Source organism: Oncorhynchus keta, chromosome 10 (genome assembly GCF_023373465.1).
Source record: "Oncorhynchus keta strain PuntledgeMale-10-30-2019 chromosome 10, Oket_V2, whole genome shotgun sequence".
In the NCBI taxonomy this organism is placed as follows: Eukaryota; Metazoa; Chordata; class Actinopteri; order Salmoniformes; family Salmonidae; genus Oncorhynchus; species Oncorhynchus keta.
In genome coordinates, this window is record NC_068430.1 from 58,246,568 (window position 1) to 58,270,039 (window position 23,472).

The following is a 23,472-nucleotide window of genomic DNA, read 5'->3' on the forward strand; positions in this document are numbered from 1 at the left end:
GTTATTTTATATCGATCAAGCGATCAAGTCCAGCAATTACACTGTTGTTTCTAATCGAACACATTTGTGGGCTGCACGACAACATGGCGGGGTAGCTACTGCAGATAGCAAACGGAGTGATTCGATGTTGTTTTAGGTTTGTATCTGGTAAATTAGTGAAATTATTAGCTATCGTGCGCTCAGGCTCTCTGCGGAAGTTTGGTATTTTAATAGATAGTCACTCACCTTGAAAGTAGTCTAGTTGGATTGAAAACTGAAACAATGGTTCGTTTTTTTAAAGCCAACATCCGCGAAGTTTAGCCACAGCTAGTTAACCTAAATAACAATCCAAATAACATGTAAGTTAAGTCAAACCAAATAATGTAGTTAATTTGGCCATGATAACATTTGAGATCTAGCCGGACGACACACACTAGAATATTTCCCGCTGCTCTGTCGTTCGTTAACTAGCTACGACAAGTACATTAATTTCCAATGAAACGCTACGATTGCCTTGCGAACGTATACATAAAATTGTATGCGTTGACGGCTTGGCAGACATGGTAGTAGTAGAAGGTGAATGTTAAACTTTTGCTGAACACATATCCAGATGATGATGTGTACAATTTTGCACAATAACGCTGTCGGTATGATCGAGGCGACACTGTCATTGCGCTAAATGGTATGGATATGTGTGCGCAACAAAAGTTCAACACTCCACTGCTACAATTTCTGTCAAGCCGTCTATGCATACAATTTGATGTATACGTTCGATAAATGCAACATTTGTACCAGGTACCAAAACGAAAATTGCTGTTGGTGTGATCGTGTTGTTCAACATTAATTTCCAATGGAATGCTGCGTTGCAGAGGCAGTTGCAGTTTGTTCTGTGTGGTGCATACAAGTTGGATTTATCAAAAGTATGCGTAGACTGCTTTACAGAAACGGTAGTAGAAGGTGAATGTTGAACCTTTGTTGCACACATATCCAGATGAGGTGGTGTATCATTTTGCACGTGGACCCTCTAGGTGTTATCGAGGCGTAGCGTTTGGCTGGAGCAAGGAGTCCAAGTAGCCAGGCAATTTGAGGTCCCCGAACACTTGCATTCAGCTTTATCTAACATATTTAAAGAGATAGTTGTTTGTAGAATTATTTTGTGTATGTGCGCTCAGGATAAGACGATAACATGGAGCCCATTGATTTGGAGAGGGAGGACCCTCCTATCTCACTATCTGGATATGCCAATGGCGAGATCATGACCTTGGAGATCTCAGACGTCTCTCCAGACTTGCTTGTTCTCGAGGTAAAGGACAGCAATCTACCTGAAAGTATCCATGGCAGCCTGGACATGGAGATGAATGCTGACTTTCATGAGGATGATGATGATGGGCATGGTAAGGGAAGACAGCAAGGCTATTGGGTTGTGGGTCAGGCTAACTTGTGATTTAACTGGGTTATTAACTGTTCTAGAAATACATACAAGGTCAAAAGCATTTAAACATTGTCCTTGTTGCTTCTGTCTTTCGTAAAGGTTTTGCAAATGTGGAACTCCAGTTCTTTCCCTGTGATGCCTGCGAAGCCTCCTTCACTAGCGAACCGGAGCTGGAGCAGCACTTGATAAGCTCTCACTCAATATGTGATGTAGCAAGTGAGAGAGGAAGACAGAAGGCCAAGTCAATGGAAACAGAACGTGTCTCACCCCTGCACACCTGCATGACTTGTGGGAAGGTGTTCAAATATCTAACTTCATTCCGAAAACATGAGGAAACTCATATCAAAGCCCTGTACACCTGCAAGACTTGTGGGAAGGAGTTTAAATACCTAACTTTGTTTACAAAGCACCAGGACACTCATGTTGTACCAAGAACGAGAGGAAGAAGAAAGGGTAAGTCGATCAAAGCAGTTGGCCTGATTGTCAATAAGAAAATGAAAGGCCTTCACACCTGCAAGCACTGTGGTAAGGAGTTCAAATACGTAACTTCTTTCATAAAGCACGAGAAGACTCACAGGATCACGAGAACCAAAAGACAGAGGACACTTTCAACTTCCAAGATTAATATACGTCTTCAAGGCAATAGGAAAGATGCCACAGAAACTCATGTAAGGGCCAACAAGAAAAACAGGAAGAACAGTGAAGATACTAATGATCAGGATGCATGTATTTTAATATCTTCCGCTGAGCAGCAAACGCCTGACACGAAACGTTCTCCTCCATTTCCTTGTCTGGACTGTGGGAAGATTTTTAAGTTTTTCAAATCTTACCAAAAACACCAGAAAAGACATGCTTGGGCACAGGGCAAAAGTGAAGGAGTGCCTCCTAAACAGAAGCACGGATCAGAAGCGAAAGAAAATATTAGATGTCCGGTTTGTGGTAGAGCATTCAACAAGCAAACAACTCGCAACAAGCACCAGAACATTTATCATCTGAAAAATAACTTTCATAAAAACACAAATGCATTAACATGCTGTGAATGTGACCGCCATTTTGAAAAGGCAGATCTTTTCCAAAAGCACAAGTGCTTCCACCTGCGTAAGCATGTAAAGGCTTTCATAGAGGCAGGTAGGGTGAGCCAAGATGGGGATGTTTTCTATTGTCAACTCTGTGTCCTACAGCTCACCAGTGGACTGGAGTTTGAGAATCATGCCAGGGACATACACCCAGACCAGTACCGCAAAATCCTTAAAGCGGTTGGCAATATCATTAAAGACACCTTGAAAGGCTTGCAGACACGGAGGGTTGACAATCAGTTAACAAGTCAGGAGGAACCTGAAATAAACTTAAACAGTGTAGGAGAGACGGAGGAGGATGGATCGAGACAATTCATTTGCAAGAATTGTGGGGAATACTTCCTATATCGTGTTTCGTTTACATTTTGCGGGAAGTGTTTAAAGGATCGCAAAGACCGCAGGAAAGCATCCAAGGTGTACCACTGCGAGGAATGTGGCCAACACTTTGGCCGAAAGGATCACCTGAAGCGCCACAGCTATTCTCATTCTGGCAGTTCCTTTGTCTGTTCTGATTGTGGTGTTAAATTCAGGGATCCGGGAGAGTTGCGTACACATGAAAAGACTCATCAGGTGAGAAACTACGCCTGCCAGCAGTGTGGGAAGCGGTTTGAACAGGAAGAGGAACTGATGTTGCATCGTGAAGTTGCTCACCCAGAACCAGGTGGTTATACATGCCACCGGTGCGGCAAGACATTTAGTACAGTGAAAAATCTGGGAAAACACAGAATGATCCATTCGAATAAAACTCCCCATGTCTGTTCAAATTGCGGTACGAAGTTCAAGAGGCGCGAGCACCTGAGGCGGCATGAGAGCCTGCACACCAACGAGAAACCTCATCTTTGTCATTGTTGTGGTGATACATTCGGGCGGAAGGAGGACCTTAACACCCACCTCGGTAAAATGCACATCATATCAAGACATTTTCTTTGTAAAGCTTGTGGTACAAGTTTCAAGGACCGTAACGCTCTCAGGAGACATAGGTATCACGCTCACACTAAGGCTGGCAAGGTGTTCCAATGTGAGGCGTGTGGCCTAAGCTTCGGTCGGGCGGATCATCTGAAGCGCCACAAGCACACACATTCCACTGAAAGACCCTTCTCATGCTCAATGTGTTACAAAGTATTCCACCGGGCAGACAACCTCAAGAAGCATGAAAGAAATCACAGGAACAAGTGGTTGGAATACCTGAACACTCACCGCCACAAAACGCCCAAGCAGGAGAGCATATTTTCTGAGAGCTCCAAGTGGAAACTGCGTCGATCTGAAGCATCGGCCCTACTAAAGCTTATCCAGAGTCACTCCAAGCAGCAGCAACATATCTGCTACGTTTGTAAAAAGACTTTCAGGGGAATTTACTATCTAAAGAGGCACCGTCTACTAAACTGCTGTGTACAAAGAAATAAAATGGATTCATTCCGGTATGGGACTGTTAAATAACCTACTTTGGGGTTGATAATCTGACTGATTTTAGAGGTGAAACTTGGTGTGTTTTTGTATACAGTGAGCTGTAGAGCTGGGACGATAAACTGAAAATGATCCACACCGATCGCTTATCGCAGGGATTGAGCTGATATCGTTCATTAAGATAAGTATCCTATACTAGAGAAATGTGACGTTTGAAATGAAATACGTTTGCTAATATGGGTGATTGTTAAGGGGACAATTGATGGTTACAACCATCAAACTAGGAGAAGTAGTACTAAACAATCTTCTTTTTTTTAACGGTGGTGCACATCGTTAGAAACTTGTCGTGCGATTTTTATCGTTATTGCATCAATTCAGGCAATTAATCATGATATGGATTTTTTTTGGTCCATATCATCCAGCTCTAGTGAGCTATGGCTTGCTGTATCTTGTATTGTCATACATTTTCACAATGAAAATTATAACCTTAAAATTATTTATTTTGTCTTGTTTCCTGTATCAAATACACCCCCCATTCATATCTCCAAATATCCTTCAACATACTGGTATTGTTATAGTAGCAGTTAGGAAGCTTGCATGCATACTTTGTAGTATAGTTCTTACTCTTTACTCTTTTGTATTACTTTAAAAGTGAACAATGAATCACATGTCAATTACATGCAAAAGAAAGATGGTGTAATAAAGAGGAATCACTTTCCTTTCTGTTCCAAAGTGTCCACATGGTGGAGATCACAGAACATTTTTGTGGCCCAGGCTTCTATATTAAGGAATGATTAGACTAGGATGGTTTTGTGTTCAACCCTTACCATCCACAGATCTGGCATGTCACAGTCTTTGTTTTTCCCCTCTTAAAACAACTGGTACAAGGGCACAGAAAATGTCCCCAAAAAGTAAGGATACATATTTTCCTGTGAATGTACACATTTTATATTCCGGGAATAAAGATCCTGTGAAAAGCCTAAGCTTTAAATGGCTTTAATTACAATATGTTGCCACTATGACATGTTTTGATTAAAAATAAAAATAAACTAATAGTCTTGCAAGCATTCATATACTGAAGAAAAAAATAAATGCAACTATTTCAAAGATTTTACTGAGTTACAGTTAATTTGAGGAAATCCGTCAATTGAAATAAATTCATTAGGCCCTAATCTATGGATTTCACATGACTGGGCAGGGGCGCAGCCAGACCCACCCACTGGGGAGCTAGGCCCAGCCAATCAGAATCAGCTTTTCCACACAAAAGGGCTTTATTACAGACAAATACTCCTCAGCACCCCTCAGACGATCCCGCAGGTGAAGAAGTTGGATGTGGAGGTCCTGGGCTGGCGAACTTGACTTACTGCCAAATTAAAAAAAATGTTGCGAGGTAGCTTATGGTAGAGACATGAACATACAATTCTCTGGCAACAGCTCGTGGACATTCCTGCAGTCAGCATGCCAACTGCACGCTCCCTCAACTTGAGACATCTGTGGCATTGTGTTGTGTGACAACTGCATTTTAAAGTGGCCTTTTGTCCCCAGCACAAGGTGCACCTGTGTAATGATCGTGCTGTCTAATCAGCTTCTTGATATGCCACACCCGTCAGGTGGATGGATAATCTTGGTAAAGGAGAAATGCTCACTAACAGGAATGTAAACAAATTTGTGCATATGGAACATTTCTGGGATTTTTTCTTTCAGCTCATGAAACATGGGACCAACAAGTTACATTTCTAGTTTTGTTCAGAGTATAATCTATTGATTCATGGAATTCACATCTTGTCCACACATTCCCTTCAATATTCCAATTGTACACACAATGGTATTACATGTGCCAAAACATTGGATCAACTTTTACGGGGGTCCCTAAAGAAGCAGAGGCTCAGTCTGGTTTTAGTTATAAAACAAGGCTCACTCTGTCCTCTCAGCCCAATATTGCTTTTTGGAAGAAAGAAAAAAAAAAATCGAGGGAAAAAAAGAAGGTAAAAAAGGCACAGAGGGGAGGAGCCCAAGGAACAGCTACCAAGTGGCAAAGGCCCTCACATGATAACATCACAATGTTATAGTTGTTTTTATGATGACATGGTAAAATCCTACAAACTCAATTTAGTTCTCTATACTGATCATTCATGGGTCACAAACATTTGAAACAGCTCACCCTTCAACACGTGGCAAGTGATTCAACTGACTCACCGTGATGTAAATAATGACAGAACAGCATAAATTCAAATTCATTGAGAACCTTTTTATATTTCAAGTTTAATGTAAATAACTACTAATTACATCCAATCCACATGTGACAGTAAATGAGAAGCATGTTTCGGACATAAATAAGAGCAGTGAAGATGACCAACACAGAGCCCCCTGGAGGTCTGACTGTGGTCCCCTGAAAAAGCACCCCCGGGGGTCATGTCTAGATGGGATACAGCTTGTGAAATTGATGTCAAAGTAGATTTTTTTTGTGCATTTCAGCAAACCCACCTATTTCTCCTAACCTGCTGTGTAAGTTATCCTAAACCTGTTACAAAAAGTAAATTGACAAAAGCTGTATTCCTTCTAGATAAAAACCACGCACGAGAGGCCAGAGCCATTTTCAAAGGAATTTTGGTTTCAGGCAACAGAAGGAAGAATAGAGTAGAAACAAATGGCAAAATGAGCAAAACAGTGCTTTCAGTTTTGGTTTGCAACCCTCACAGACCCTCAAATAACATCTACAAAAAAAAGATAGATGGTAGAGGCACCAGAATAAGGATGACAGACATGTTAGGCCAAACACACTTTTCGAAAAGGCACTTCACACTGGCATACCGTGTCATCTGTGCCGATGTCTGTTCACAAATGTCAAAGAACAGGTTGGCTAAAAACATGAATAGAAAATGATTAGATGAGTCTTTCTTGCTAATGTGATTAAAATGTTGCAAAAGCAGTGCGTGTGACACAGAAAGACAAGCAATATAGATTAAAGGAATTCTTTGCCACAATGCTAAGCCTCACTGAAGCTCATGAATATTCGAGAGTCAGTTCCAAATATTCCAGTTATTTTCCACCACAACATTAGACTTTAAAAAATAAGGCTGTAGAAAAAGAGATTGTTAACAAAAAGATACTTTTTTTTAAAGATTGCGTTTTTCCTTGTCCTATCTGCAGTTCTGCTAGATCAGAGCTGGGTGAAGGTATAGCCGTCGAGCCGAGAGGTAGGACTATCCAAGCACAGCGCCGGTCTCTGGACAAAAGCTTCACAGTGGAACAGTCTCCGTCGAAAAGTAGCATTCTTGTTGTATGGTGCGTTAGTTTCTGTTGAGGTTTCTCAATTCCACATAAGGAGAGAGAGAGAGGAATATTCTAACAAACTAGTCTCACTAGTCGTAACCTTACTAGTTTTTATATTTTTTTTATTTAACTAGGCAAGTCAGTTAAGAACAAATTCTTATTTTCAATGACGGCCTAGGAGCAGTGGGTTAACTGCCTTGTTCAGGGGCAGAACGACGGCTTTGTACCTTTTACCTTTACCTAGTTCGGAGGTCGATCTAGAAACCTTTAGGATACCTGCCGCCCGTAGTAACCTTACAACCTCTAAATGAAACACTTCACACAGACACACTCAATATACAGCTGAGTTCACCATTCATACACATTACAGACATCTTAGTTCTCGTTCTGGCTGCTAGCTCTAGATGTCTTCCAGCTCTGGTGAAGGGAAGGATAGACCAGTCCAGCATAGACCTTCCTTTCTACCTCACAGCACTCACAATAAAAAAATCAAGTCAAAAATGGAAGGCCTATTGTTTTCCCACTTCACATGCTGTCCCTTTAGCTTGCGTGGGTAACTGAAGGATACTGAGGAGCATCTTCAGTCCCCTCCTTCACCCTGTTGACAGATGACACTCCCATGTCCTCTTCTCCATATGGATCAGTCCCACAGAGCAGCTAGAGCCCATCCCCTACCAGGAATCCCCGAGGCCCAACAGAGGACAGGACCAAGGCGTGGTTGTTTCCCCCCATATTGCACGTAGTCAGCTCCTGCTCGCCTCCCTCAGTGGAGCAGAGTGAGAAGCCCCAGAGGGAGCAACAGGGTCAGCACAGACCAGACTCCCCAGACAGGGGCGGCAGCACTCTTCCCCAGCTCTCTCTGGGCACAGCCCTCGCCCTTGTACCCGCTGTAGCACTGGCACTGGAAGTGTTGCCTGTACCTAGCCAGCTCCCCCTGATCTAGCTGACCTGTCACCTTCAACCTGCCCCCCTGGACACTGATGCTGTGGGTGACAGGGTTGAGGTGCAGGTAGGCGTCAGTGTCTGAGAGCGTGCGGAGGCAGCGGCCATGGGAGGTGCACAGCTGCTGGCTGCACAATTCTGCTGCCGTAGAGACGTTAAGCAGGTACCGTCCAAGCGGACCGCGTAGGTAGTCATTCAGACTGGAGCAGCTGGCCTGAGGGAGGAGAGCGAGAGAGTGAAACACGGGTGCAGACTCAGAATGGACAAACACATGTTAACATTTAAATTGTGGATAGACGGACAGGATATAGTTGTTCCAGAGGGGAACACCAGGGGTGTATTCATTAGTCAGATTCCGTTGTCTGTTGCAAAACGTTTTACAATGTAAATCGTTGACTCCGAAAAGAAAACGTTTTGCAACAAAAACCTGATTCTATTGCAACAAAAACCTGATTCTATTGAAAAAAATACATGTAGGTCCCTCCCAGTTTCATTCGGTTTTCGCTGTTGGCTTCAGTTTGGTTCCTGTGACTAATGAATACACCCCAGACTGATGACTCAAAATCATCATGCATAATCTATGAATTGTCAAATAGGGGTGTGTCCCAAATGGAACCCTATTTCCCTACAGGGCGTTGGTCAAAAAGTAGTGCACTATGTAGGAAATAGGGTGTCATTTGGGAAGCACACCAAATGGTATCATTCATAGATAATTAATAGTTTGAGTCACTTATAAGGAATAGGGAATTTTCAGGGAGAACACTCACATTGCTGCTGCTGTAGGTACGTTACAGAGGCGAACACCAGATTGATGACAAACTAGACTATGGATAATCTATTCGTGATCAAAATTGCTCTTGAAGGAGAACACTCACTTTGCTGCTGGCGTAGGTATGATCTCCCCAGACGATGACCCCAGCTGCTCCCAGGGCTACACTCTCCCCAATGGTGGACACCAGGTCTGTCTGCAGAAACACACACACTCAGTCCGGCAGCACATTATGAACACACTGGCCACGTTTGAGATAGACTACATTGCAGCCAGCGACCAGACTGACAGATCTACAAATCATAAATGAGTGGTCATTCATAACGTAAGGTGATTTGTAGTTCAGTCAGTGGCTGACCACTATGACGTTGAACGTAAATCAATCTGAAACACACACCCTGCCCTCTATGAACAGGAACATGTCATCATTTAGTTAACACTGACCAGCTGAGCTCACCCACACCCTTTACAGTTCACGTCTGCGTCCCAAATGGCACTCCCATTCCCTTCAAAGTGCACTACTTTTGACCCATAGAGCTGGTCGGCAGGTAGCCTAGTGGTTAGAGTTGGGCCAGTAACCGAAGGTTGCTGGAGCGAATCCCCGAGCTGACAAGGTAAAATATCTGTCGTTCTGCCCCTGAACAAGGCAGTCATTGTAAATAAGTATTTGTTCTTAACGGACTTGCCTAGTTAAATAAAAAAAGAGCTCTGGGTCAATAGTAGTGCACTATCTAAGGAATAGGGTGCCATATGAGACGCATTCCCATTATACTCAACATTCTGAATCATCCAATCTATTCTCAAGACACCCTGATTTAAAACAGACACCAGATGCGTCACTCTCCCACACACATTCTTTCGCACCGACACACTCGTTCAACATGGAGAGATCTAGGGCAATTATATCATGGAGTCGTCAGTTCAGACACACTCCAACGAGGAAATTAAGCATGGAGTCGATAGGCCTGTAGGCTAACCGTGACGCCTCATTCATTGAGAATATTCCGACACGCAAAAAAACGTCTCGGTCCGTCTCCCATCCAGTGTGTCTGTGTGAAGAGTGGTCCAGTGGGAAAGTAAACACTGACGCCCCGGCTGCCTGACAGCACCCCATTCATCCAGTCAGATAGACACACTAGTACCAACCTCTCCAACATCACCACCAGACACAAAAATTGCCAAAAGACTCCAGCCACCTGAGACATGGACTTTTCTCCATAGCCCGGCAGGCGGTACCGGTGCATCAAGGCTCAAACCAACAGACTCCTAAACAGCTTCCATGTCCTGGCCATAACACTGTTGAATGGCTAACAACTACTGCTCCTCCTCATACCTACGCTGCCGCTGCTAAAATGATTATTGATTTGATTTATTACTACCACTATGCTGTTGTTCATCGATTGCCATTAGTATCTATGTATCCTGCAACTGGTCACTATTACTCCTGTTTACGTGTATATACAATATATACACACAGTGTACAAAACATTAGGAGCATGACAGACTGACCAGGTGAAAGCTAGGATCCCTTATGTCACTTGTTAAATCCACTTCAAATCAGTGTAGTTGAAGAAGGATTTTTAAGCCTTGAGGCAATTGAGACATGGACTGTGTATGTGTGCCATTCAGAGGGTGAATGGGCAAAAAAAAAAATGTAACTGCCTTTGAACGGGGTATTGTAGTAGGTGCATTGGGCAACGGTTTGAGTGTGTCATGAACTGCAACGCTGCTGGGTTTTTCGCGCTCAACAGTTTCCTGTGTGTATCACAGCCAGAAGAGGACTGGCCACCCCACATAGCCTGGTTCCTCTCTAGGTTTCTTCCTAGGTTTTGGCCTTTCTAGGGAGTTTTTCCTAGCCACTGTGGTTCTACACCTGCATTGCTTGCTGTTTGGGGTTTTAGGCTGGGTTTCTGTACAGCACTTTGAGATATCAGCTGATGTACGAAGGGCTATATAAATACATTTGATTTGATTTGAAGAATGGTCCACTACTCAAAGGACATCCAGCCAACTTGACACAACTGTGGGAAGCATTGGAGTCAACATGGGCCAGCATCCCTGTGGAGTGCTTGACACCTTGTAGAGTCCATGCCTGATGAATTGAGGCTGTTCTGAGGGCAAAAGAGGATGTAACTCAATATTAGGAAGGTGTTAATGTTTTCAGTGTATAAACCTGCTACCAGTCATTTTCAGTTCTGTTTACATGTACAGTATAACAGCTAACAACTATAAATGTCGAGAAGCCTATCAATTAATTTGTGACTCTAGTTAGGGTAAGAATCAGTTGCTTGAGACAGTATTTTGTGCGCCGCTATGTGCATGCACACCCGCTATCTGCACGTGTGTGTTATTGGAAAGTTGGCGATGGGTAACGATATTTGGAGTAGAAACCGCAGCAGACAAACAGACATATGTAGGTTTCTGGGGAAACACAGGCGACTCTGTTGCTGGGCACGTGTGTGTGAGTTCTATATTTAGCACCTGACATATTATGTAAGACATGGGCTTTAAAAAAAAAAAAAATTAAAAAGAGAAAAAAGGAGAGGGGCACATTCTAGGAGCGCAGCTGCAGTCATTTTATAACCAACGTTTCGACGGGGTATAAAGCCTTTAACACTGTATGTGGTCTTGACATCACAGGGAGGCTCCTCTCATCAACCCTGTTTAAAAATCGGAGAGCATTTTGATGATGGATTGTTAGATTTTTAGGCCCTGTCAAGAGTAACACAGTGCTTTGCAAGACCAGAAGGAACCGGTCTGTGATTATCCACATCGCTCAGAAAGACCGCATGCTCTTGTGGAAACGTGATTGGCTGCATCTACACAGGCAGCCCTGTATTCTGATCCCCCCCCCACACTTCTTATTTTATTTTTTATTTCACCTTTATTTAACCAGGTAGGCTAGTTGAGAACAAGTTCTCATTTGAAACTGCGACCTGGCCAAGATAAAGCATAGCAGTGTGAACAGACAACAGAGTTACACATGGAGTAAATAATAAACAAGTCAATAACATAGTAGAAAAAATAATAATCTATATACATTGTGTGCAAAAGGCATGAGGAGGTAGGCAATAAATAGGCCATGGGAGTGAATAATTACAATTTAGCAGATTAACACCGGAGTGATAAATGAGCAGATGAACATGTGCAAAAGAGCAGAAAAGTAAATAAATAAAAACAGTATGGGGATGAGGTAGGTAAATTGGGTGGGCTATATACAGATGGACTATGTACAGCTACAGCGATCAATTAGCTGCTCAGATAGTAGATGTTTAAAGTTGGTGAGGGAGATAAGTCTCCATCTTCAGAGATTTTTGCAATTCGTTCCAGTCGCAGGCAGCAGAGAACTGGAAGGAAAGGCGGCCAAATGAGGTTTTGGCTTTAGGGATAATCAGTGAGATACACCTGCTGGAGAGAGTGCTACGGGTGGGTGTTGCCATCGTGACCAGTGAACTGAGATAAGGCAGAAGCTTTACCTAGCATAGACTTGTAGATGACCTGGAGCCAGTGGGTCTGGCGACGAACATGTAGTGAGGGCCAGCCGACTAGAGCATACAGGTCGCAGTGGTGGGTGGTATAAGGTGCTTTAGTAACAAAACGGATGGCACTGTGATAAACTGCATCCAGTTTGCTGAGTAGAGTATTGGAAGCCATTTTGTAGATGACATCGCTGAAGTCGAGGATCGGTAGGATAGTCAGTTTTACTAGGATAAGTTTTGCGGCGTGAGTGAAGGATGCTTTGTTGCGAAATAGAAAGCCGACTCTAGATTTGATTTTGGATTGGAGATGTTTGATATGAGTCTGCGAACAGTTGAAAAGCATGCATTTGGTTTTACTAGCGTTTAAGAGCAGTTGGAGGCCACGGAAGGAGTGTTGTATGGCATTGAAGCTCGTTTGGAGGTTAGATAGCAGTGTCCAAGGAAGGGCGAGAAGTATACAGAATGGTGTCGTCTGCGTAGAGGTGGATCAGGGAATCGCCCGCAGCAAGAGCAACATCATTGATATATACAGAGAAAAGACTGCATGGCTGCGTTGATACAATTCTGATATTTTTTTCACTAATTGGTCTTTTGACCAATCACATCTGATCTTTCCACATCCAATCTTTTTCGGGGCTGATCTGATTGGTCACCAATTAGTGAAAAAAATATCAGAATTGTGTAAATGCAGCCATGCAGTCACACACACACTCACTAAACTAAGAAAATGCATTGAGGTGCAGAAGACCAGAGATGCTAAGGGTGGCTTTTAAGTGCATCTTTTTATTGCCGAAGAAAGCGGACTCGAACAGGCTGGAAAAAGACGGAGGAAGCGGACGATGAAGTGGATTCTGAATCTAAGGGCGGTAAAATCAAGGAGAATTGGAGTATTGTCCAAAAGAATGGAAAACGGAGCAAAGTAATGTACAGTGATGAGAATGTCCCTTCGTATCTTGTAGGAGCACGGTTTGTTAATGAGGAGCAGTTGAGCAGAGTACCAATCTTGAAGAAACCATTTGAGCTATCCAAACTGGTGGAGAGAGTGATGGGTAAAGTGAAGGCTGTGTGGTTCACGAGAGGCAGGCTTGTTTCAATTTTTTGTGCTTCTGCGGATCAGAAAGGAACGTTCGTTGCGCCTCACCCGATTTGATAAGTTGGAAGTGTCCCTTCGGAACAGGGCACCCCTTAAGGGGGCTATAGCTGGCGTCTCGTGGGGTTATATTCCTGGAGTGCTTGATGCACGTCGGATGAATCGTGAAAAAATGTTTATATTATATGGAGTTTCTCCCTGCAGTTGGGATATACAAACTACAGTCCGTCAGAGCATTTATCCCAAGACCAATGCAGTGTGATCATTGTAAAGCTTTTGGACATGTTTCAAGTTTTTGCAGAAGGGAGAAGCCCGAAATGTCCAAGTTGTGGAAAAGATCATATCGTGCTTTTTAAAAAAGTGAGGAAATGTGACATGTTGCAATTGTGGTGGGAACCATGAAGCTACATATTTCGATTGCCTGACAAGGGTAAAAGAGAATGAGGTGTCCAAATGCAGGGCTGTCCAGAGCATTTCATATGCAGCAGCTGTTAATGGTTGAGAGTTTGAATGGTGCTCCTGAAGAGTCCATGGTGGTGGATAGGCCTTCAATGCAGGCTGCAGGGGTTGCCTTTCACCAACAGGACCCAGATATTTTAAAGGTTAAGAAGGTGGATTTTATGGCCTTTATAGCTATGGTATTAATGGCACTGCCAAGGTGGAGAGAAGGTCCAGGAAGATAGATATTGTGGATGCGGTGGAGTTCCATGGAATATTGGCACAAGCCGTACCACCCTCTCAGGCCCTAGAACCCGAGAAGGAAGATATGGAGATTTGAAAGAAGGAAGAAGTGGGAGTTTTGTTTATGTCAATGTACTATTTTGGGGGGGGTGGATTAAGTTAGGGAAACTATCACATATGGATTTTCTTTGTACTTCGTTTTTGTTTTCAACCTGTCCAGTTGGTTGCGGCAATATACCTTTTTGGGCTGTAGTCCGCCATAAAACCCACAGAAGAATAAACTGAGAAAAGCAGCTATAGTAACAGTCCGCTGAGAATGTCAAAAGCTACTGTGCGCCTGGCTGACTTCTTACTGGAATAACAATAACAGTGATATCAGGTTTCTGCACAGCACAGGCTACTGTTGTGGTGAGTAGCCTAATATCTATAGGTAAAGAATTAGACGACGTCGGCCCTCACCTCAGTCAGCGGAGTCAGCTCATTGGCATACGTAGGCCGGGTGTAGACGAAAACGGGCCGTGCAACCCCGTCGCCCGCCGAAGCCAGCCGCATCCCCTCCTTCACCCGGTTCCGGACAAACTGGCGCCCGAACGTGGTGGAGCGCAGCACCGTGCCCATGTAGACGGAAGGGAACAGAGCCGTGCTCTCAGTCCACAGCCAGGTAAGCTGGTCATTACGGGCCACATCCACATCAGGGCAGCGGCCTGTGTAGTTCTTCAGGCCGCTCCGGTAGTCGTGGTTGTAGCAGTCTGGGAACAGGTAGAACCCCCACAGTTGGTTAGGCCGCAGGCTCTTGGCCAGCCTGAGGGTCTCCAGCATGAACTTTCGGGCCGACAGCTCAAACTCCTGTTGAGCCACTTTCCCCACTCGCTCCGGGGACCAATCCAGGTTTTTCTTGGCCACTAGTTTCCGGGATTGGTCCCGGTACACGTTCTTGACGTCCCAGTTGCGGATCCATAGCGGACGCCACTCCTCCCAATCAATTACGGCAAGGCCTTTGGCGTTTGGTTCGCGTATGTATTTGTGCACACCTTCGGGCATCTTCTCCTGGTGCTGCGTGAGACTGGCGGCCTGAGGGATTCCACCGTTCACCGCGGTGCCGTCACGCTCGTAATACGGGTACAGCCCTAACCGGTCCTTATAGAAGATGGTGAGGTTCTGTCTGACGAAGCCCTCATTGGGCGAAGCTACGATCTGGAACTGCTCCAGCGGGAAATGCACACCGTGCCGGGGGCCACAGTCCTCCGTTGGGGCATTCCAGGCGAGGAGCAAAGGCTTCTGGGAGAACAGAGGCCATCTAGTGGGCTTCAGCTCTTCAGCTCGGAGGACATTCCTGGGAACGAGCAGAGCCAGGAGCAGCAGCCAGGGAAGCTGGCCAGTCAGGGCCAGAAGAGTGTGAAGCGCTAACCCCATGACCACCTTCTCTGCCCTGGAAGAGAGACACAATGACAATGCAGATCTTTAAAAACACAGCCAACGGAATCAGTATCTCCAGTTAGTTTCTCTGTATAGACTATATAAAATTTGGCCTTGATCCAAAGTAAGCTATTGCTGAATGAAAGGGTATGTTTAGTTACTGTATACCGTCTCTTAGGTGCCCTCACAAAAACAATTTCTCACTGTGTTGTGTAATAATTACCCTTGAGCAAGAGTGGGTGTGTTATCGACAGCAAATCTTTCACACACTGATTGGCACACATATACTGGAAATTACCATCCAACATGACAGGGTATAATAACATGTAAGATAGAGGGACATTTAAAATTACATTTTGGTACTCTACTAACATTGATTGATTAAAGGTAATGTAAGCCTTAGGGCTTACCCCAATTAGTCGTTAGGCTGTTGGTCGACCAAGATTGTTTTAGTCGAGGTGTAACAAATATATATACACAGTACCAGTCAAAGGTCTGGACACACCTACTCATTCATGTGTTTTTCTTTATTTTTACTATTTTCTACATTGTAGAATAATAGTGAAGACATCAAAACTATGAAATAACACATATGGAAACATGTAGTAACCAAAACAAAGAGTTTCGACAGGGTATAAAGCCTTCTTTAAAGTAGCAACCCTTTGCCTTTGACAGTTTTGCGCACTTGGCATTCTCTCAACCAGCTTCATGAGGTAGTCACCTGGAATGCATTTCAATTAACAGGTGTGACTTGTTAATTTGTGGAATGTTTTCCTTAATGCGTTTGAGCCAATCAGTTGTGTTATGACAGGGTAGGGGGGTATACAGTAGGTAGCCCTATTTGGTAAAATATCCAAGTCCATATTATGGCAAGAACAGCTCAAATAAGCAAAGAGAAACAACAGTCCATCATTACTTTAAGACATGAAGGTCAGTCAATCCTGAACATTTCAAGAACTTTGAACATTTCTTCAAGTGCAGTCGCAAAAACCACCAAGCACTATGATGAAACTGGCTCTCATGAGGACCGCCACAGGAAAAGAAGACCCAGAGTTACCTCTGCTGCAGAGGACAAGTTCATTAGTTACCAGCCTCAGAAATTGCAGCCTAAATAGATGCTTCAGAGTTCAGATATCTCCACATTAACTGTTCAGAGGAGACTACATGAATCAGGCCTTCATGGTCAAATTGCTGCATAGAAACTACTACTAAAGGTCACCAATTAGAAGAAGAGACTTGCTTGGGTCAAGAGACACGAGCAATGGACATTAGACCGATGGAAATCTGTCCTTTAATCTGATGAGTCCAAATTTTAGATTTTTGGTTCTAACCGTGAAAGGGATAAATGTAATGCTCTGATCCAATGGAAACATCATAAAATTGGTCTACCTGATTACTTCTCATCAGTGCTGGACATGGACTGAAATAGGTTCCAGTTGTCATTTTGGGTACTGGTACTGTTTATACTTAGATTGTATGAGCTCTACAATACTTTTGAGCTAATAAGAGGAACAGGAGCTCAAGCAGGAGAAAATTTGCAGTGCCGGTACTCAGCTCCGGTTAGCTCCTGCCCAAGTCAAGCACTGATTCTTATCCCTTGTGAAAATAGCCTACAGCTTTGTCTGTCACGAGCTCACTGCCGCTGGAAACCGAGGGCCCAGAATATTTTATACAATGTTTCAAGTTTGCTAGCACAAGTTTCGTGCCTGACCCAAGTTAATACAATGTTTCAGGTATGCTGCAGACAGGCCATGTGTAGCCAATGTGATGTTTAGGATATTTATTTTTAGGATATATATATTTTCTACCTGCAGGCTGCAATGTTTTTATTTGTTGGCTTTATTTAGGGTATTTTTACATAGTTGGCAATGGAAGTAACTTTTTAGGTTAGTATCATTTTCATTTAGATAGAATTTTGATGAACCACATTACAATGATTTTGAGATATGGAGATGTTATTACAAATTAAATGAAACTTTTTCACGAAAAGGTTGCCGCCTCATGTAGCCTATCATCAGCAACTTCAGGAGAGTAATGGCAGTCTGCAAAAGCCAGGAGGAAGTTGGGTCAGGTTTAGTTTTTTTATTTAGGTTATCTGGATCTCTGGCACCCTCTTAAGGAATTGGTCTTATTCATCAAATGGTAATCTTAAAGCATCAGACAAGCTCAATGCATATCATTTATTTTATTGAAACACATAGGTTCTGTCTATATGGAAAAATACACGTTAAAAATATTTAATTATAGACGACTTTCAGTCCAACAATCTTTTTTGGGGGGCAGCCCTGTAGGTCTACAGTAAAATGACTCAAATAAACACATAGGCAAAGAGACAGACACAAAACTGACTGACAATGCATGGGGATATTATATATCTTATTTCTGTCCATGTCCACGTAGACAAATACTGATGACTGCATTTGACCTTGCCTGGCAATCAGACTGATACCTTTGGTTCACAGTCAGATTAATTCCGTACATGTTTGGAAAATTGCCTCCTACAAAGCCAAAATGATTGATCAAATTATATTTTAACTTACCATACCGGTTTTCCAGTGCGGTTGTCCCTTTTGCAGGTAGGAACGTAAGAATATATACACACAGGAAAGTATAATTAAATAAACGTTTAAGTGCCTTCAGTGTGCTCAGAGTTCTATCACATGAAGCATGCACATAACCATTTTATTGGCATGTATGCATGCTTTTTTGTTTTTGTCTTGTGAGCATGATTCCGGTGATCGAACTCTGGATGCACTACAACCGCTTTGAAAAGTTGGTAATTATACTTTCATATGGCTATATTGTCTCACATTCCTATCTGAAAAAACCCAGCCACATGGAAAACCGGTAAAGTCAAAAATATAATTGTATTCAACACTCTTGTAGGCCTAGAGGTCGCGAGAGGAAACGTTTATGATCCAAACGCTCATTCCTGCCGGACGTAGAACTGAATGCAATTCAAGTTTTTGGTGTCAATGTCTGCTGCCTTTGACACGATCCGAATAGAACAATACACTCAAATGTAAAACCAAACCAGCTCGCCAGTTAACCACAATGTGATTTGTCTGAATAATTATCATTAAACGAATACGCTTGTGAAGTAATTAACGTTATATGAATACGACATTTACCACAAACGCATTCGAGCACACGTTGTAGCGGTAAACGCCGACAAAAGTTAGCAAAAGCTAGTTTCACAGTCCTGCGTTTACGTATTACTACATTGTAGCCAAACACAATATAACGTTAGTGTATGATACAGTTTACGAACTGGGCAATAATATCACACTACTCGCTCGAAATGTTGCCATACTTAGTTGACCAAGTGATTCTGACCTGTAGCACTCGACTCTCTCAGGTCCCAGGACACCGGTTTATTCCACTCGTGTGGTTTCAAACAAAAAACGAGATAGACGACTCTGCCGAGTTCCTGGTAAACATATCATTCTGATGGAAATGTTCCAGCAGTTTTCTTGCTGACAACATATTATATTTCGTGCAAAATCCTATGTGGCCTACGTCACTAAATGTTCGGCATTGAGCCCAGCTCCAACTTCCAAGGAGATAAAGTATTCCGAGGTGCTACGAGTTCAGCACTGCTCGTTCTATTCTACGGGAAATGGGCGATACGTTTCGAAATTGACGTCAATGTTTAGGCTACTTTGTCTTACTGGTCAATAAAACATCTATGTCAGTGGTCTAATGAATGGGGGGTGAAATGTGTATGTTAAAGCAATACTAATGTCTTTCTGTGGCGTTTTTGGTTTGATATTTGCTTCCGATTACACCCCTTAAATTTCAATAGTGGTTTAGTCTTCCAATTTCACTGAGGAAGGGATATTACTGGCACTGCTTGAGCTGAACTACTGTACAACGACTACTAGCTGGCCTAATAATACCAGCATCATATTACAGTAGTGTGGATGTCCACTCTAAACGAGCATATAAACATTATTGGCGGTAGATGGCTTGTTAGTCTGTGTGTGTGTTATAATTCAATCACAATATTGTAGGCCTTACTGATCATTTTCTGGGAGGGAACTGAAAAGCTATGTGATCATAGCCACCCGTTCCAACTTTTCAGGAAACTGCAATAAAGCTTGCAGCAATAAAGCGTACAGCTGTGTAACGACATCCTTTCATCCACGGTTCAACCCCTAGAAAGTAGGATGTCAGCTGCCTTTGAGTTTGCTGTGGACATAGCTGCTGTTCCTGAAAGAGTTGGAACCACTGACTCTGTGCTGACTCACCTGGCGGATTAAAAAAAATGTAGATTGGGAAACTTCTCCCATGGGTGCTGACCAAGCATATCGAAACCTAAAGCAAGAAATTCTGTCTCTCTTTCTCACTCTCTGTTTGCTTCTTCACAGATGTCATTTCAGGATTTGATTTGATTTATAGGGAACGCAGAAGACCAGACCATTTTAAGTGATCTGTGTTACCTAAAGGTATCTTAAACAGGGCTTGCTTTACATCAGTGCCATGTGTATCTGTCTGCACTGACCGTCCATGGTTGAAAGCCTTGCTCTTTGCTCCTCTCTAAGCCCTGTGGAGTGAGCAGTAATTGGGGCGAAAGTTTGGAGTTGCTACTAACACACCTGGAGTTAACCTACAGTAGTAGTAAAGTCACGACAGTAGAGAGGGACTACGTTATTGCTGCTTTCATTTAGCAAAATGCAATCAGTGCTATAGTATGCCACCCACAGCTAGACAGCTATTGACACAGATGTGTGCCACAGGAGGTTGGTGACACCTTAATTGGGGAGAATGGAGACTCACTAACGAACACTCACTAACTCTGACACACACACACACACACACACACACACACACACACACACACACACACACACACACACACACACACACACACACACACACACACACACACACACACACACACACACACACACACACACACATTAAACATATATGAAAAAGCTGAAAACACTTGTTAGAGGAAATTGTCATATTATCTAATTAAAATGACTTTACACATTGAGGCCTGTGTGTGGTATTGTTAAAAAGGCATTAACGTGATGTGCCTCCTGTCATAGCAGATAACACTCACGGTGTCTGAAATACAGCTGTTAACCATGCTGGGGTAACTGATTCAAGCAGTAGAGTACATAATTTTTTATAATAATTTGATAAGTAATAAATTCAGAGAAAGAAATATAGTTAAAAAAATAAGAACGCAGACAAATATGTGCTACAAATATGTGACCCTGTAATCAGTTGTTGAATGAATCTGTCTCCCACTTACCCAACAGAGGCTACAGTCCGTTTCCTCTGAAATCTACCGAAGAGGTCTGGATGTGTAGTATAGACCAGTTGCTCTCCCCTTTATAACATTGGCTTAAGTGTCTTGGGTCCCCCTGCGTTGAAAGTCCTTTGAATGGGCCAGTAGGTCAGTCAGAGGTGCAATGCCTCTCTCTCTCTCTCTGTTAGAAAAAACAGCCTTACATCTTATTTCAACCTTTGGCAAACCCCACCTCTTGTCCCTCCCCCATAACCCTGACAACCTGACCCCAGGCTCATGAATTCAATAAAATATACCACTCTCACCAGGGGCTCAAACAAACCAAGAGGCACTCCTCTCACACTCACAAGTAAATTCAGATTTTTCCTTTCCTTTATGAGTAGACTGACAGGTTGTTGGACTAGGTATTGGACTAGGTATAAATTCTATGAAGCATAGAGCTACTTATTTTACAAGACAAATTATTACAAGAAAATCCTCAAAGGCACAAACCTTACAAAAATCCTGTTCGTGTGTGTTTGTGCATTAAGGTACATGATAGAGTTTAGCTTTGAAGCCAGGGGTTTTCTTTGTTTTTGTCACTGATCAGCTGACTGCAGGACGACCCCAAGCATCTCCCATTGTCCAGCTATTGTCTAAATCTGGGTATAGAGTTCAGTCTGACCCGTCGGGGGGAAGGGTACGTCTGAGGTCCACACACACACACACACACACACACACACACACACACACACACACACACAAAAATAACATTTTGGGCTAGCATGAAGGGTATTCGTCAGCAGAAAATTGTTTTCAATTTTATCAGCAGTAGACATTTTGTGGAAAGTACATTCAAATGATCATGTATGTGCATTCTGTTCTTTGCGTTGGGTATTTTGGGTGACTATTGACACATAAGGCCTCTATGGTAGGAACATTGCCACTTTGTGCTGCAATGTGTTGAGCCATATATAATAGTCACTTTCTCATTGAGTGATAGACCCTGTCCTCAGTGTGTCCCTATATACTGTAGGCAGAAACAAAAGCTGCTTTTATACACTGGGCATAAGCAACAGTTCCTAGGCCATAGGTCAAAGCCAGCTTGTGAATAATCATTAGTGCCAGTTAGTGGGGGTGAGATGGGTTACGGTAAAAATAGGGCAAGGTATTAACTATGTTAATTATTATCATCAAGTTCAGATCTTCAACAGGTTGTTCAGTCTGAACTTTATGTGGGTTTTAGCAGTAGCGTTGTACTAGTCTTGCACTACTAGACATCACACCATATTCTAGTTAGTTTCTATGGATACATTTAGAACGACTGGAGTCAAGACTGCCTTGTTACAGACGTTCACTGCTGGTGATGCTAGTAATTATACCTTTCTCTGCCATCACCATATTTAGCATTACAGAACCATAGGATAGAACTGGGAAGAGCCTCTGGATGTCTCCAATCAACATAGTTTGCATTCTACTTTGGCAAAATGTAATAGTTTTGAATTCCACCCCTGAAGTAGTAAACTGAGATGAGATGGGGCCAGTTCAAAGACTCCTGTCCATCTGTCCTGCGTGGGGAATTTGACCTTTGACCAACTGGCTCTATATCCCCATAACACCACAGCCCTGTGAGGACGGTTGATAGTTTTTTGTAGTACTGTTCAGTTGACATATGTTACCCCTTGGCAGCATTATCAGAAAGTACGGCATTGATTTTCACTGCTGCGCAGACGATACCCAACTTTACATTTCTGTGTCACCATCATCCCAAAGAATTTAGGGCTTCTTGAAAGTCCCCCACAGAAAGATTCAGAATTTTAGAACACAACCGTACCAAAAAACAAAACTTTCCATTTCACCTTTGCATAACCCTTCACCCAACCTCTGGAATATTGTTCTAGCCTTGTGGAAAAGTGCAGAGACATCAAAAAACCACTTCAACGCTGTTTCATCTCCCTCCCGTGACGGGACTATACACAGTGACTCTTCTCAGAGTTGTTTTGTAGTCGGTAAAGAAAGAAAATTAAAACGTGTATAAAAGCAATAAAGTGGAGTGGATCCTGACCCAGCATTCTTTTATCCTTTAAGCAGAACAATAACTCAGACAGCTTTGCATGAAGAACATTTCCCATGGCATGAAGTGGGCATGACCATACTGCTGACCCTTACACACACACACACACACACACACACACACACCCCCCCCCACACACACACACACACACATTCAGATGGTCAAATAAGACAAAGCATAGTTTTGAAAAAGACACAGGCTTATTTTAACACCTTTCTACAGAATAATATGTCGTGTAAGTTCTACACATGGAACACTCAAAATCAATCTTAAATGAATCATTATTTATTGACAGCAAGCTGGAGAGGTCACAGTCAAACTTAGATGCATATAGTACCGGTCTGAAGTAAGCTCCACCGGGGCAGTCCCGTTAGTTCTCCTATATACTGCTTATTCATTATTCATATTTAATTCATCATTAACATTTGGTTCATGCATGTGACCGACCAATACCTCACGAGGATTCTTCTCTCCAAGCTGAGACCTTGAAACTGAGATATCCCTTTCGTTCTCAAAACAAGGTTCTGGGCATACTGCCAAATTGCAGATACTGATAGTGAGGATTCCTCCCAGGCACATTTAATCAGTCACTTGCATGAACACAGAAATGTGTTA

At 42.9% G+C, this 23,472-nt stretch overlaps 2 protein-coding genes across 8 annotated transcripts; one reads left to right on the forward strand and one right to left on the reverse strand.

Annotated features, from left to right (window-relative positions):
- LOC118389047 (zinc finger protein 676-like) lies at window positions 1-4,387 on the forward strand. 6 transcript variants are annotated; one of them, XM_035778760.2, is made up of 4 exons: window positions 78-136; window positions 1,008-1,067; window positions 1,152-1,373; window positions 1,511-4,387. In XM_035778760.2, exons 3-4 carry the CDS (start codon window positions 1,166-1,168, stop codon window positions 3,922-3,924), a joined length of 2,622 nt encoding a protein of 873 aa, XP_035634653.1. In that variant the 5' UTR covers window positions 78-136; window positions 1,008-1,067; window positions 1,152-1,165; the 3' UTR covers window positions 3,925-4,387. The 6 variants fall into 6 exon arrangements, with proteins under 6 accessions (XP_035634647.1, XP_052383316.1, XP_035634653.1 ...); XM_035778755.2 differs by having other exon boundaries at window positions 80-338; window positions 971-1,067; XM_035778756.2 differs by having other exon boundaries at window positions 80-338.
- Window positions 4,388-6,118: 1,731 nt separating this feature from the next.
- Window positions 6,119-20,952, reverse strand: LOC118389048 (hyaluronidase-2-like). Of its 2 annotated transcripts, none has more exons than XM_035778762.2 (4): window positions 20,808-20,952; window positions 14,585-15,554; window positions 8,982-9,071; window positions 6,119-8,320 (listed from the first exon to the last, which is right to left on the reverse strand). In XM_035778762.2, the coding sequence occupies exons 2-4, from the start codon at window positions 15,536-15,538 to the stop codon at window positions 7,928-7,930; spliced, it is 1,437 nt and encodes a 478-aa protein (XP_035634655.1). In that variant the 5' UTR covers window positions 15,539-15,554; window positions 20,808-20,952; the 3' UTR covers window positions 6,119-7,927. The 2 variants fall into 2 exon arrangements, with proteins under 2 accessions (XP_035634655.1, XP_035634654.1); XM_035778761.2 differs by lacking the exon at window positions 20,808-20,952 and adding an exon at window positions 18,878-19,200.
- Between the last annotated feature and the right edge of the window lie 2,520 nt (window positions 20,953-23,472).